The following is a 15,723-nucleotide window of genomic DNA, read 5'->3' on the forward strand; positions in this document are numbered from 1 at the left end:
TGTTGCAGAAGCCCAACCTAAAAGGTCTACTTCTCATAAGTGAATGCTATAATCTCATCTGTAAGGTCAGGGTAGCAGTTACCTTAGGAACAGGGTCTCCTGTTTGCGTCCAGGCCCCTGGAAATGCACCAATTTTCTTGGACATTCCTGGAAAATGTGTTTAGATAGATGACCTCACTGTGTTCTGACTCCATGAAAGTGAAAATTTTGCAGAAAGTGTCAGTTTAGATTGGTAAAACCATATCCATTTAATGTTTATGCAAATGTAAGTTTACCATTCTTTTAAACTAAATATCATCATTGAGAATGTACAAAATCTAGGTTGAGGATTTTTTTTGGAAATGTATTAATATTTAGATTTTGAAATTTCCTTATTCTTTTATAAAGGCAAATTTCAACAGTCTTATTCTCCCCACCTTGGCTCCCTCCATGAAAATAGTACACATATGCAAGCAAACACAGTGAAGGCAGAAAACCATGGACCTTTAAAGCACATCATAAATAGATTTGCAGGCAGCCCTGAATTCTGTGGCTGGCATGGACCTCCATCGCTATAAATCACAAAAATAAACCCTGGATGAATGTTTTATTCCTGAAGAAGGGGGTTTGGGGGTGGATCTCTTTAGTTGTCATTATAGTGACTATCAACAGAGCATTGTTCAAACTAATCACCAGAGAAGGAAGAAAGGAAAGTTCTAGAATGTGGCCTCAGGGAGATTGCTATACATGAGCATTATACTTCTACTATGACATGCTGGATAGCATGTGTGAAATGTGAATGCATAATTTTGAAAGATTTTTCATTTCTCTGGAATGGTAAATTTACATATTGTTTGTTCTCTCCCCTCATGTGCATACTCGTATGACAGCAATTTTCAACCTGTTTCATCTTAAGGCATGCCTAAACTGTTACTAAAAATTCTGCACCACACCAACAAAAAAAAAAAAAATAGGTGTAATTTTTATTCATTCACACTGGGTGCCTATTGTTGTGTTGTTGTCATTTTTTTATTTGACAACCTAAGATGAAAGAGGTCAGTGCCCCTGACTAAGTATTGCATGTTTTAAAAATTCTTGCGGCACACTGGTTGAAAATCACTGCTGTATAAAGTCAAACATAACATTTTATACATGCTTCAAATGTTCATAAAAAGTCTTAAAATTTTTTCATTCCTTTTCTTCTCTCCCCTCCCATTCATTCCTGTTCACTTGTCATCTCATGTGGTGAGTTTGATTGTATTACGTCCTTCGAAGACTGAGTCCCAAATCTGTCTAGGTTTCCCTTGCACTGACACTGTGGTCCCTAGGACCTGACAAAATATGAAGCAAATGCATAGTTAACCGTTATCTGAATTTGCTCATTCAGATTTACTGATATGCCTATTTTGAATCTGATACTTGGCCCAGCTGATTTGAGAAGGTGACCTCCTGGTGTTAATTTGTGGGCCAGCACAGCCAGTGCTCAGCCCCTGGCAGGTGGTTACTAGCTACTCCTTATCCACAAGCCGCCTGTGCCCTTGCCTGGTGTTCCCACAGAGACGTGCATCCTGGTGAGAGGTCAGGCTTGTTTTAGAGAACTTTCTCTAATTTCTTGAAAACCATCTGCAGGCATGCATACATGCAGAGCATAATAGAGAGTTAATGGGAGCTGTAAGCTGAATTAATCTCATCTTAAATCACCTTGGCTTCAGTTATCTGTGAGTTTTGGTGTTTACCAGAATAATTGCCTTTCTCCTACATTTTACCTTCTCCACCTAATATAGCCACAGCTGAAAAAAAGAGAAGCATGTATCTGTTTCTTCAACAGTCCCCGATTTCTTCCTGCCTGACTGAGGGATGTCACCATCACGATTTCATTAGACTCCAGCAGGGCACACTGCACACCGAGAGACCTTTCAAAAGGCAAACTGAAATTTCCACATAGGTTAAGATAATTTATTTGGAGCTTATTATCATCAGGAAATTTTCTCAATTGCCCTTAGAAAGTACTTAAAGTGACATCCTATATACTAAAAGCCTAGGTGGCGTCGTGTGACGTCATCACAAGATGGCCGCCACAAGATGGCCAGCAGGGGAGGGCAGTTGTGGGCAATCAGACCAGCAGGGGAGGGCAGTTGGGGGTGATCAGGCTGGCAGGGGAGCAGTTAGGCATGGGATCGGGCCTAAACCAGCAGTCGGACATCCCCCAAGGGGTCCCAGATTGGAGAGGGTGCAGGCCGGGCTGAGGGACACTCTCCCCTCCCCATGCACGAATTCCGTGCACCAGGCCTCTAGTAGTATAATAAAGACACAAAATAAATAGAATTGAACCAATTTCTTCTGGTACCCAAAGCAGCTTTGGATCAATCTGATTTTTAGGAGAAAACTATAAAAATTATTATTTATGGATCTATGGCTCCACATATCATTGTTTTCTTTCTTCTTTTGTCTGAAATGAGAATAGCCCAACCTGAGGAAATGAAATCAATGCCAAATAATTTTGATATTGCTGATCATGAATTTATCATCTGCAGAGTATAGCTGTGTGTGTGTTCCCCTCTCGGAACTGCTAAATGAAACCTTTTCTTTTTCATTACTGCTAAAAAACAAAATGTTGCCCAAACTTTTACTTCTTAATCTAGATTCAGGAGAAGGAGAGTGGGAAGTATTTTCATCGTCTGATTATCACTAATTACAATAAGTTGTATTTTGAGGTTGACCCATTTGATTGCTTTTTTCCCCCTCCTTGTGGTGTTATAGCATGAAAAGAAAACAATAACCACAAGAAGCAGTTACGATCTCTGCTCATAACTAGCAGGCTATCTGATCCACCTTTCTTCCCATGTGCCTGACATATGAGGGTCATCTGTTCGTGTGAATGCACCAAGAACAGTGTTGGTCCAAAATACAAATAATGTCAGGCAAGTGGAAGAGATAACTTATATCCAGACCTATTTTCCCAAGATGAATGCTATTTGTATCTTACCAGTAGATAAGAGAGAGTCACAAGGAGAATTTGATGTTGATTGTGCCATTAGAATGAGAACAATTCATTTTGGGATTGATTACTACAACATTCACTTTTTACTCCTATACTTGTGTTTCTTAAGATGTGACTGTAATTTTGATGCTAAAATAAATGATTTATCTCTTCAAAAGAAAAAGAAAAGGGTAAGAAAGAAGCATTTAGGGAAATCTAAGGGAGAGTGGAATTTATTTTTCTTTTCATTTAATTCAAGAAAACTCATTCAAGTTAGTATATGTCTTCTAGATAACATATGCTACCAAATGTTAGATATATTTTATGTTTCCTTAAAAAAAATAAGCAAATATTTTTATCTACAAAGGAAAGGTGTAATGTATTATGAAAACTAAAATATGGAGGTAAAATGAAAAAAAAAAAAAAAAAAAAAAGCTAGGGAAACTTCTGAAGGCCCTGTCACACTGACCAATGCCTCAGAGTAATGGAGGGAGAATGAAATCACCACACAAATAGACAAATAGAGTGGACCAGGAGCTTGAGTATCATTAGATTTTTTTAAACCCAAGGGAGCACTAGATTTATGTGTCATATTTTAATATTAATTATTTCAGAATTATATTGCCAAGGATTCTTATCTCCTTTGAAATGTGACCTCAATAAGAATATTTAAAACCCACACTTTTGGGCTCTGTTATGTAAATTCTTCCCATAACATTTTCTTGTTTAGAAAATTTCAGATTTCTAGTACATTTGCTTTGGGAAAGGAAAGAGGTTAATTTTCAGTGACATAGTAATCCTTGATAGACAAGAGTCCTCCAGCTAGCTCCCAGAACACTCCTAAATTTTGAGGGGCAGGTGTACATCCAGGCCTCCATTATTCCCAACTCTGTAATTTAGTTTGAATTGAATATACTATTTATTCTCTTCATGCTTAAGTCAACTCAGAATTTTACCTCTGTGGGTTCCAGAGGCAGCACAGGAGAGAAATAATAGCACTGCCTCGGAAGCCAGGCTTTGAGGGTTTGGGTCCCAGCTCTGCCAGGTACTAGCTGTGTGACCTTGGAAGCTTACTCAGTTTTCTCAGCTATAAAACGGAGATAATTTTTATTCACTTCATGGGATGCCTGTTAAGTGAGTTTTAAATAAAGGCCATAGAATATTGCCTCGCACAAAATAAGCACTATGTAAATATTAGCTATTATTCACAAGACCTTAAGCTGAGACTAAATTTTTTAAATTAAATTATATATTATTATTTTAAAAATTATCTAGAAGACATTTTTTTATATAAAATATTTTTATTGATTTCAGAGAGGAAGGGGGAGGGAGAGAGAGATAGAAACATCAATGATGAGAGAGAGAATCACTGATCAGCTGCCTCCTGCACGCCCCCCACTGGGGATGGAGCCTGCAACCCGAGCCTGCAACCAAGACATGTGCCCTTGACCAGAATCGAACCTGGGACCCTTCAGTCCACAGGCCGACGCTCTATCCACTGTGCCAAACCAGCTAGGGCTAGAAGATTTTTTTTTTTTTTTAAATGAACACTAGGAAGCCATTTTTTTATTTTTATTTTTTTTTTAAATATATTTTATTGAGTTTCTACAGAGAGGAAAGGAGAGAGACAGAGAGCCAGAAACATCGATGAGAGAGAAACATCGACCAGCCGCCCCCGCACACTCCCCACTGGGGATGCGCCCGCAACCAAGGCACATGCCCCTGACCGGAATCAAACCCGGGACCCTTCAGTCCGCAGGCCGACGCTCCATCCACTGAGCCAAACCGGTTTCGGCTAGAAGACATTTTTTAGAAAAACTGGGACAATCCCAAATTAGGCACATTTTAAGAGTAGAATAGAATTTAATTCATGGGTTGTCTTTTATTTATCATATTAACATTATGAGTGCACAAGCATTTTATGTATTATAGGGGATGTAGTCAGAATTTGAAGGGCTACATAGAAAATAGCTTTTCTCATCTTGTGTAGGGATTAAGATTTTAAAGAAAGGAGTTCTATCCCCTCTAGTTAAGTCTCTAATTCATTCCCGGGGATGCTCAGTAGATGGGTCAGCTTCTAAGACATAGGGTCATCATGTGGTACTTGACAAAAGAGCTGTAGGGGCCTCCTGCTCAAAGGAGGCAGTGCGAGTTCATTGGCTCCAGGCAGAAAGAGTTTTCAGAAGTAGCAGGCCACACCCCCCTGCCCCTTTCCTCCCAGCTGGAAAAGAAGTGCAAGGGGCACACAGCCCCACACACAGCACCGAGTGTGCATTGATCTCAGGCGTTGTTTGATCCATCAAGCACAGCCATTTGATCCTTACCTTGGGAATAGGTCAGGGCAGCGTCCCATACACATGGAGATAAATTAGTGCAGATTAATAAATTAGGGCTGAAAGTGTCAGGAAACTCAGGGTTATGATCATATTCTTTATTTTGCTTAAAATGGAGAGCCACATGGGGGTTATTTTCTTTCAGTAGGGTGATTTTTAGTTGGTTTTATTAGTGTTAAAAGGTGCATTTCTCAAAAACGATGCAGAGTTCATTTCAGCAAATCTGAACTGAGCACTCAATTTGCCAGGCATTGTATCAGGCCCTGGGCTCCCCTGGTGCCCCGAGGAGCATGTGTGCAGAGGGGAAGCATGACACAAGTCATTTCAGAGCAGCAGCAGAGATTTAAAATAGAGCTGGTAATTCTGATGTCCGCACGGTTACAGACCCCTCTAGAGAAGCAGTCACAGGGAAGGGACAGCACACCGTGTTCATGTTCTCCTTGCATGCTGTGAAGCAGAGGGCACAGAGGTTACTTCCTGACAAAAAAAGCCAAAAAAAAGCTAAACTTTATGTAAAAATACCTCAATAGCCCTAACTGGTTTGGCTCAGTGGATAGAGTGTCAGCCTGCGGACTCAAGGGTCCCGGGTTCGATTCCGGTCAAGGGCATGTACCTTGGTTGCGGGCACATCCCCAGTAGAGGGTGTGCAGGAGGCAGCTGATCGATGTTTCTAACTCTCTATCCCTCTCCCTTCCTCTCTGTAAAAAAATCAATAAAATATATATTTTTAAAAAACTCAATAAATCTGAATTTAACCCAAAATAAGTATCTGCATTTTTCAGTAAGTGAGACATATAAACAAGGCATCTGATCCAGTTAGCGTCGACAGGCTGTGGGGGAAACTTGAGCAGTCTGTCAGGGCTACTGTGTGGTTAGAGCGTTGTGCAGACAAGAAGCAAACTCGAGTTTTCCCGACCTTAGGCCCTGCCCAGCCACGTGAGAAAAGCTGCTTTGCCTACAAAGGAGGCCTAACTCAGAGAGATTACCTCAGCACCACTCATTAAAAAACAGCTCATAGGGCATTTCTTATCAATAGTGAGTGGCTCAGAGTATCACATGTTGCACACCAACTCTGGTTTTTGGCAGGTTCCTGTCTTTTACACCGATTATCTAGTTTGCCGTAAATAGGACATTCACAGGTATGCCTCTTTTAAAACAAAGCTTAGATTTTAAAAATAAAGTGAGCAGTAATTTGTTTTATTTTTCTATAGAAAACATTTAGAGAAGTTACTTAGTACCCAGTGAGCAATGATAGTACTAAATAGTATTTGCAAAGTCTTTCTTCTACCACCCAAAGCCATTTTTGGTGTGTGCTCTTTGGGGAACAGATAATTAGCACTAATTGTTGTCTTTGTTTCCTGTTTGGGAGACAGATAATTGAAATTAATTGTTATTTTCTTTCCCTTTACTTTTTCCACCCAATCAGTAAGTCCAAGTGATTCTACTTTCCACCTCTGTTCATTTCTCTCCATCACCACTATCATTGTTCCAGTTTTAAGTCACAACTTGTCAGAACTTATTTTAATAGTCTCCAAACTGATTCTTCACTTAACCAAATAATCTTTTACTTTAGAGGAGTATATAATAAGAATGACAAAATAATACTAATAATGAGTACCACTCATTGACTGCATATTACATACTGTGACTCTTAGAACAATCCTACAAAGTGGTTATAATAACTGCTCCCCATTTAACAGGGAGAAAACAGAATCCTAGAAAGGTTAAGCAGCCGGTCTAAAACTACTAGGCTAGTGGTAGATCCCAGATATGAACTCTCTGTCTCCAAAGCTTGTGCTCTTGGACACCATACATGCTTTCTGCCATATTTGCCAAATTTTTCCTTAAATTGTAATGCTCCCCTGCAGTATTAAACTATGTTGCGTTACCCAGGATAATGCTGGGCACATAAGCAATCAAGAAGGTGTTTTTTAATGGATAGACTCAGGAACCTCTATGTAGAGGGCAGGAAGCTGAAGTATTATATTACTTTATTTGTCCCACATCATTATGAAGTGAGATTTTTTTTTTTTAGGTAAACTGGTTTTCTATTTAACTAAAATGAAACCATTTAAAGATTCCTTTAAATATTGATAAAATCTTTCTGAAATGCATTCCATTCTTTATTGCTTTCTAGTATGACGATTTTAATTTAATATTATCCCAATGACAAAGAACTAGTGTTATGTACAACAAATGTTGAAAATGCCACATCTTTAGTATTTCCTTCTGGGCTATGGTTTTAATTACCATCTATTGCCCATTATGCCAATTATGCCCAAATCTTTGTCTCCAATGGGAATTTCTCTCCTGACCTTCAGATCTATGTCTATCCATACTACCACTTGACCCAGCAAACTCAAAATTCCCCTCAAAGACCTCCAAACACACCCAGACCCCAAAATCTCCTCCAGAATTCTGTTTTAATGACAGAACCTACTGTCTCCCCCATCTATGCCAGCCATAAACATGGGCGTAATGTTTGACTCCTCCTTTTCCTTCACCAACCTATTCCCCAATCAATTAACAGAAGTTTTAATTTCTAAATATCACTCAAACCCATCACAGTCCTGTCTCTGTCAATTACCTCCTCCTGCCATTATTATTTTTGCCTGGATTATTGTAATAACCTTCTAAATCAGGGGTCCTCAAACTACAGCCCACGGGCCACAGGCAAATACAAATATTGTATTTGTTCCCGTTTTGTTTTTTTACTTCAAAATAAGATATGTGCAGTGTACATAGGAATTTGGTTTTTTTTAAACTATAGTCCGGTCCTCCAATGGTCTGAGGGACAGTGAACTGGCCCCCTGTTTAAAACGTTTGAGGACCCCTGGTCTAAATGGTGTCCCCTCCAACAATTTCACCACAACCCAATTTATTCTCCATACTACAAGCACAGAGCATTTTTAAAACTATAAATTGGATCATCTCCCATCTCAGTTTGAATACTCTTATTGGTTCACTGTTCAGACTTCTTTGATATTGCTTACAAAGTCTTAGACGATCTGACCATTTCTTGGTTTTCCAGATCTGACCATCCCTGTTTTTACCTGTCCCTCTTGGCAAGCACCAGGTCACTAGGTCTTGTTGAACATTTTTCCCTCTACACATTGTGTATTCTCTTGCTCCTAGGACTTTGTATGTACGAGGGAACCCCCTGACCCCTACATCATAAGATAAGCACCACTATCACAGCATCCATTTCCACTTGTAAAACTGCATTTAAGTAGCTATTTGTTTCTCTGTATTATCTCTAAAATCCTCCCTCAAGACTTTAGGGTCTGGAGAATGGAACCCATGCCTGTCGTGTTCAACCTGTATTGCTAATGCCTAACTTTGTGTCTAGAGCATATTAGGCATCAACGTATTGGAATATATTTTTCATTTTAGAATAGTTTAGATTTACAGAAAAGTTACAGAGATAATACAGAGTGTTCCTTTATTGGCATCCAGTTTCTTATGTTAATATGAACATTTGTCACAACTAATGGGCCAATATTGATACCTAATTAACTAAAATCCTTGCTTATTCGGATTTGCTTAGTTTTTATCTAACATTCTTTTTCTGTTCCAGGACCCCACAATTTAATTAATTGTCATATCTCCTTAGCCACCTCTTGGCTGTGATACTTTCTGAGACCTTTCCTGTTTTTGATGACCTGGAGTTGTTAAGGAGCACTGGTTAGGTATTTTGTACAATATCCATCAACAGGAGTTGGTCTGATGTTTTCATCAGGATGAGACAGGGGTAAAGGTTTGGAGGAGAAAGACCATGGAGGGAGAGTGCCATTTTCATCCGAGCATATCAAGAATGTACTCTGTCTGCCGAAACCAGTCTGGCTCGGTGGATAGAGCGTCGGCCTGCGGACTGAAAGGTCCCAGGTTCGATTCCGGTCAAGGGCATGTACCTGGGTTGCGGGCACATCCCCAGTAGGAGATGTGCAGGAGGCAGCTGATCGATGATTCTCTCTCATTGATGTTTCTAACTCTCTATCTCTCTCCCTTCCTCTCTGTAAAAAAATCAATAAAATATATTTTTTAAAAAAAAGAATGTACTCTGTCACCATGACTTACCACTGTGATGTTAACCTTGATCACCTAATTGAAATAGTATTTGTCAGGTTTCTCTACTGAAAAATTACTCATTCCCCCTTCCACACTATACTCAGGAAGTCACTATGTCCAGACTCCATTGAAGGGATTAAGAATTCTACTCCAGCTCCTCGAGGGCAGAGTATCTACATAAATTATTTGGCAGTCTTTTGTACAGGAGGTTGATATAGTATTCTCCATTTATTTATTTATTCAGTCATTTATTTATATCAGTATGGAATCATAGATACTTATTTCATACTTTATGGTATAATCCAATACTATATTAATTACATTACACATATTGTCCCAGTGTTGGCCATCAGGTGTCCTTTCGGTTGGGTCCTGTGTTTATTGGACATCACCTTCACTGTCTGCCCTTTGAGCACATTCTTACTTTCTGGCACAGCAAGACATGTCAGGCTCACCTTGTGTGTTCCCCACCCTATCCCTAGACTCAGCCACTCCTCCAAGCAGCCCTGGTTCCTTATCTTTGAGAATATTTTAGAAACTATAATCTGGGCTTTGGGTAGACACTAATGCTTTTTAGTTAAAATTTGAATTCTTTTTTAAAAGCCACAAAAGTGCAAAGAATCATATATATTCCCACCACATAAAAGGGACACACGTTGTTTTTGCCCTTTATTTTGCTTGAGATATATTTTAAGAAATAAAATGCTTATCAAACTGAAGGTCAGCTTTTTCTTCCCCAATCCTAAACCTCTCCCTGCCCCGCCAGAAGCAATCACAATCTTTAATTGACGTGTACACTTTTTTCCCCCAAGCATGCATGGAGTATTCACAGAAAAAAAAATGTGGTAAAGAAAAGACTGGCTTTGGGGTTGAGTTGCCCACATTTCTGAGCTGTTCTAGTTGGTAGTTGTGTCTCTTCCATTCGTCCATACACTCAGTTCCTTGCGTTGCCATTGCAGCTGGTGTTCCATTTATCACTCCTCTTCGGCAACGTCTCTCCACTATTGTCTCCAGCCTCTCTCTTCTCTAGGCTGTTTCGTCCCCTGTTTGTAGGCAGCTTCTGCTGTCCTCCTTATAAAAAGGGAGAAGGCCAATAACTTGGTATTATAGACTTTATGAAAGCAAATTGTAAGCTGAAAGTGCTAGACAAATATAAAACCTCACTGTTCTGGTCAGAGTGCAAAAAAAATGGGGGGGGGGATATGGAGCATATTATTCACTTGTTTGGAGTAATTGGCTCTTTAACAAATATACTTTAAAGACATTACCAGCTGCTTCTAGTTATTTTTTAGTTGTACTTCTGAAAGGTTGAGGCTGCCAGATTTCAGACCATCAGATATCTGGGAATCAGGATAATTTTATGGTTCTTCATTTTTAAAAAATAAGTACTCTTCTTCCAAATGTAGAAATGCCCAAAATAGACAAAAAGCTTACTATTGCAAAGATTGCTGATGAAACTAATAATTTCTCCAGCAAGTGACTTAAAAATGAAAGGCTAATCGTTAATGATAAAATGAAAGGCTTTAGCTATAAAGCCTTCCATAGAATTGAGTTGCTTCGTGGGCAGTTGGTTGACAATGTTCCGGGTGCCATATAATATTGTCTGCTTACTCAGGTAACCAGAACTCTGGGGGTTGGGGCTTCCAGCACCCTTAACAGTAAGTATATCTATTTTCTCCCCACAGCTTGCACTTATTTTGACAAAGGCCAACTGGAAAGCAGTTACTTGAGGACAGTTTGGATAACATCTGGATAAGCAGAACAGGCACAATGAAGCACTTCCTGAGGTAAGCATTTCTGGTTTCCTGGATGAGCCCTCTAAAATGAGAAACTTCCTCTCCAATTAGGGTAATATTTTTGTTCACAGTTTGTGAAACGGTAACCATGTCTCGCATTGTACTTCAGCTAAGAATAATTTGGTCACAAGATTCCTCTGCCAGCTCTATGTGTACATTGATGCTAAAAGAGAACATTTACAAGTGGTAGATTACAAGCAATTACAAGAGAGCATGGGTGCAAACGCATGGGGCAGGGAGATTTTTGGACAACCTTGATGCTTGTATCTGTAAAGAGGGGTATGCTGCTGGCCTTCAAGTTGAGGTCTGGGGATTGATAGTCAAAGAATCAATATAATTTGTGTACAATCATTTTCCTGAAATAAGTAATTTTAAATATCCCTTTACTTAGATTTTGGTTGGCTGGCCAATTCATACAGGTATTTTCAGATATCCCTTTTTGGTAAAAATATATACCCCAGGCTTTTGCTCTTCCTGTCTCAGTAATGTCCCTGAAATCTACATGAATTGTTGATTCCTTTGGGGTGATCTTGTTTTGTTTTGAAAGCCGTTAGGCTTGACTGGTAATTATTTTCAAGAGTATTGACTGTCATTTACAATACATTAATGGAATTTTTGAAGAAATTTTACATCATATTAAAACATGACAAAAGTAATGTCAGTCAAGCTCTGAAAATTAGAAAATAAAACACACTTTCCCTTGAGGTGGTGGCTTACCTCTGTGCACATGCTTATCCCTTGCTCTGGCTTCTTTTCTCTGAAAAATTAGCGGGCTTGCTTCCTTTAGGAACTTTAATTCTTTCAGTGGCTGCCATTTACGATTTTCCTTTCCCCACTGGTGTTGTTCGCACCATTGTTTCTGGAGCACGGAGGTCGATTTGTGTGGGAGTCACTATGTTCTGCTGCAGCTACTGATGTTTACTGGATCTTACAACTGTGAAGACCTCCCTGGAGGTCACTATTCAACCGCTCACAGGCATTAGCATTTATAGGCATACTGCTCACCCTGTTTATCTCGGCCGAGTAAAAGGATAGTATTTGAAAAATCACTAGGAGATTTGCCAGCAAAGTATTTGATCTGATAGATGTTTTGGGTTGCCATGGTAATAAACCCATCTGTTTCCACATTTTGAAAAATTGGTACTTATGCATCCCTCCAGAATATCTCTTAGTGGTGGAATCATGTTAACAGAAAGCTGTAGTGCGAGATGAAGCTGAGACATCAGGAGCTACTTTTGTGAAAGTGGAGGCAGAAGTGGCCAGGTTTGTGCCAAGACTGGTGCAGCTGCATTTCTTCTTCACTCTCTTGCTGGCTTTAAAAAAATGAGTAGCCTCAAAACCAGCCATTTTAGGAGAAATAGGAGCATGAGTGTCTGTTAGGTTTTTTTGTTCCATTGAATAGGTGTAACATTGTGTTTGGTGCAGATGATCACCTTTTAAAACTAAGTTGTATGTGATGATTTAGAACTGGTATGGGCAAACTCTACCACTGTAATTTCACACAGACGAGCTCCGAGGATAATGGAACCAGCACATCCCTGTCAGTTGTGTGTTCTGATGCAAAATTTTCTCTTTTAAGTTGGCATATATATATTTTATAAATATGACTTGACATTGATTATTTATGTGAAACGGAGTCTTGGAGAATAGATTACACACCAAGAAAGATATTTGAGGATTTTCATTGACCTTTGGTTTTGATAATAAAAGCAAATTCAATCATTGCCCATCCTTAGTTGATTTTTTAAAAAAATATATTTTATTTATTTTTTACAGAGAGAAAGGGGGAGGGATAGAGAGTTAGAAACATCGATGAGAGAGAAACATCAATCAGCTGCCTCCTGCACACTCCCTACTGGGTATGTGCCTGCAACCAAGGTACATGCCCTTGACCGGAATCGAACTTGGGACCCTTGAGTCTGCAAGCCGATGCTCTATCCATTGAGCCAACCCGGTTAGGGCTCCTTAGTTGATTTTTGCTTTTGGCTTTAGTTTTTGTTTTGAATGCTTTTATTAAGTTATAATGAGTATGTATTCATTATATGTTAATGTTTATGGAATTTGGAAGGCTAACAGGGCAGAGTAATAATCCTGCATTACAACTCTATCAGATCATTTAAACTGCCTTTTATTCCCTGTAATCTGTGCCCACAGATGTTGGACAATTTGGAAATCTTTATTTGAATCAAAGAGAAGGTTATGTACACATTGCCTGAATAAATCAGGTGTTAATACCTGAGCTCAACAATATGTAGAATAAGGAGTTAATTTTCATTGAGAAAAATTCAGCATTATTTAAAAGCCCTCAGAGTGATTGATTTGTCAACTTCTGTGTTGCTGTAGAGTGAAATGCTCCATGTACAGTCTCAGAAGAAATGAGGTTAACCACAAAGAATCCAGGTTGAGGGAAAGAATGGATTTTAATCCACATTTAAGATGCATGGGACCCACATCTGCTCTCTCCAGCTCACTGTTACCATCAACTATATTAATGGTGTAACTACTCAGAGTATAAAGGAGTGAGGAAATATTTGAAATATAAGAAATTACATGAGAAGTTAGAAATAAATGCTATAGATTAGTACACTCAACTGAAGGATATATTTTAAATTGAGAGTAGATACGGGATATGATATAAATACATCATTGTCACCAAATAATGACTCTTTCCAAGGTCTGCATTAAAAGAAAACCAGCGATTAATGTAGAAGAAAGTGTGTCTGTTTCAGAGAAAGAGAGGGCACTTTCTGAGCCCCAAATAGAACTGAGGTTTAGGCTGTAGTTTATATATTATATTTCATTAACTTTACTTCAGTTGGTGTGCATAATAAAGAAGGCCTAAGACTTGGACTGAAGATTTGCTGCTTTGCTAGGATTTACTTGTTGAGATGAAATTTTTAAAGTTATCAGGCATTATTAATTTTTAAATTTTCTAATACAGGGAATCTTTTAAGGTACCCCATGTAAATAATTGCTTCCAACGTTCCCAGCCTCAGTGTCTCAGTGTCTTGGCCATGGACTTCATTGCATATTTTTCTTCCTGAGACAGGAGAGAGGAGAGGGAAACGTCTGCCAAACTCAAACCTCCACGGGAGACACTTTGAGCAGCACAGCAGACTTGCACCCAAGTTCTGGCTGTGAAGCAATTGAGAGGGAAAAAGTATTTAACACTATAATTAGGTAAATAAAGGCTTCCAATGAGCAAAAATATCTATAAATTGGGTTTTATATACAGGTCATTCACACCTGATTAATATATTGGTCCACTAACTCATTTAGTAAACATCTACTGCTGACAATGTAGTACCATGCCACATTTTAAATTATTTTCTATTAATAACAATTGTGATTAAACAGAATTAATACCCCATTTTACAGCACAGAGCATGAAGGCTTGACAAAGTTAAGTTACTCACACAAGGGCACACTGATATTTGGGTATGTGTCCTGACTGGGAATCGAACCCACCACCTTGGGGTGTACAGGATGTACAGGATGACACTCCAACCAACTGAGCCACACCGGCCAGGGGCACACGGATATTTGAATGCAGGCCTGTGACTTCCAAGCTGTTTCTCATAGTTTCTGCATTGTGTTACTCCTTCTGCAGTGTGTCTACTGTGAGCCGTTGTGGGTGATACAAAAGTGAATATGAGGTCATCTCCGCTCCCAAGTAACATATCATCTGGTGAGGAGCTGAGGCACATGTGGGCAAAACTAAGATTAAAAAAAAAAAGGAATGTTCTCAATGACATGCTACAGGCATTTTGTGACAGGAATGCTGAGGGATGGCTTCACTGGGGTGAGATTGAGGGGAAAGGAGGATGAGGATGCCCCTATCCTATATAATAAAAGGGTAATATGCAAATTGACCCTTACAGCGGAATGACCGGGAACGACCAGTTGCTATGATGCGCACTGACCACCAGGAGGCAGATGCTCAATGCAGGAGCTGCCCCTTGGTGGTCAGTGCGCTCCCATAGGGTGAGCTCTGCTCAGCCACAAGTCGGGCTGATGGTTGCGAATGCAGCAGAGGTGGTGGGAGCCTTTCCCACCTCCTTGGCAGTGCTAAGGATGTCCAACTGCGGCTTAGACCCAATCCCCTGGGGAGTGGGCCTAAGCTGGCAGGTGGACATCCCCTGAGGGGTCCCAGACTGCAAGAGGGCACAGGCTAGGCTGAGGGACCCCCTCCCCCAAATGCACGAATTTTCATGCACCAAGCCTCTAGTTTTTAAATGAGGATAGAGGGTAGGAGAGGTGGAGAAGATGCTGTGAACAAAGCCCAGAAAGTGTGACCAGCTACCACAAGCAGCAGGTGGTCCAGATGTGTTGGCTGTCGACCCTATGTAGGGTGGGCAGAAGATAAGCTGCCAAGGTAAAGTTAGGGACAGTTCTTGGGCACCTTTGCAAGCATGGGGTAAAGCAGTCCAGAACCATGGTAACATTTTCACTCAAACCTAAAGTAGACCTCAAAGAGAAGGGAGAGTCAGACGAAAAATCTCCTTCCCTTGCAACACATATCTAGCCTTCTCTTAGAGCAGTGGTCAGCAAACTCATTAGTCAACAG

At 39.8% G+C, this 15,723-nt stretch overlaps 1 protein-coding gene across 7 annotated transcripts in view; it reads left to right on the forward strand.

Moving 5' to 3' along the window:
• ELMOD1 (ELMO domain containing 1) overlaps positions 1 to 15,723 on the forward strand; it is a 69,992-nt gene that overhangs the window by 14,273 nt on the left and 39,996 nt on the right. For 5 of the 7 annotated variants that reach the window (XM_036324474.1, XM_036324469.1, XM_036324476.1 and 2 more), the window contains exon 2: positions 11,046 to 11,147. Coding sequence is in view for 3 of the 7 variants with exons in the window: in XM_036324469.1 (XP_036180362.1) it covers positions 11,131 to 11,147 (17 nt within the window). In the remaining 4 variants the exon portion in view is untranslated. Of the gene's footprint in view, positions 1 to 11,045; positions 11,148 to 11,547; positions 11,576 to 14,824; positions 14,845 to 15,723 lie in introns of those variants that run through there. The other 2 variants (XM_036324471.1, XM_036324473.1) reach the window with 2 other exon arrangements.

The sequence above is a fragment of the Myotis myotis genome, unplaced genomic scaffold, assembly GCF_014108235.1.
Source record: "Myotis myotis isolate mMyoMyo1 unplaced genomic scaffold, mMyoMyo1.p scaffold_m19_p_10, whole genome shotgun sequence".
In the NCBI taxonomy this organism is placed as follows: Eukaryota; Metazoa; Chordata; class Mammalia; order Chiroptera; family Vespertilionidae; genus Myotis; species Myotis myotis.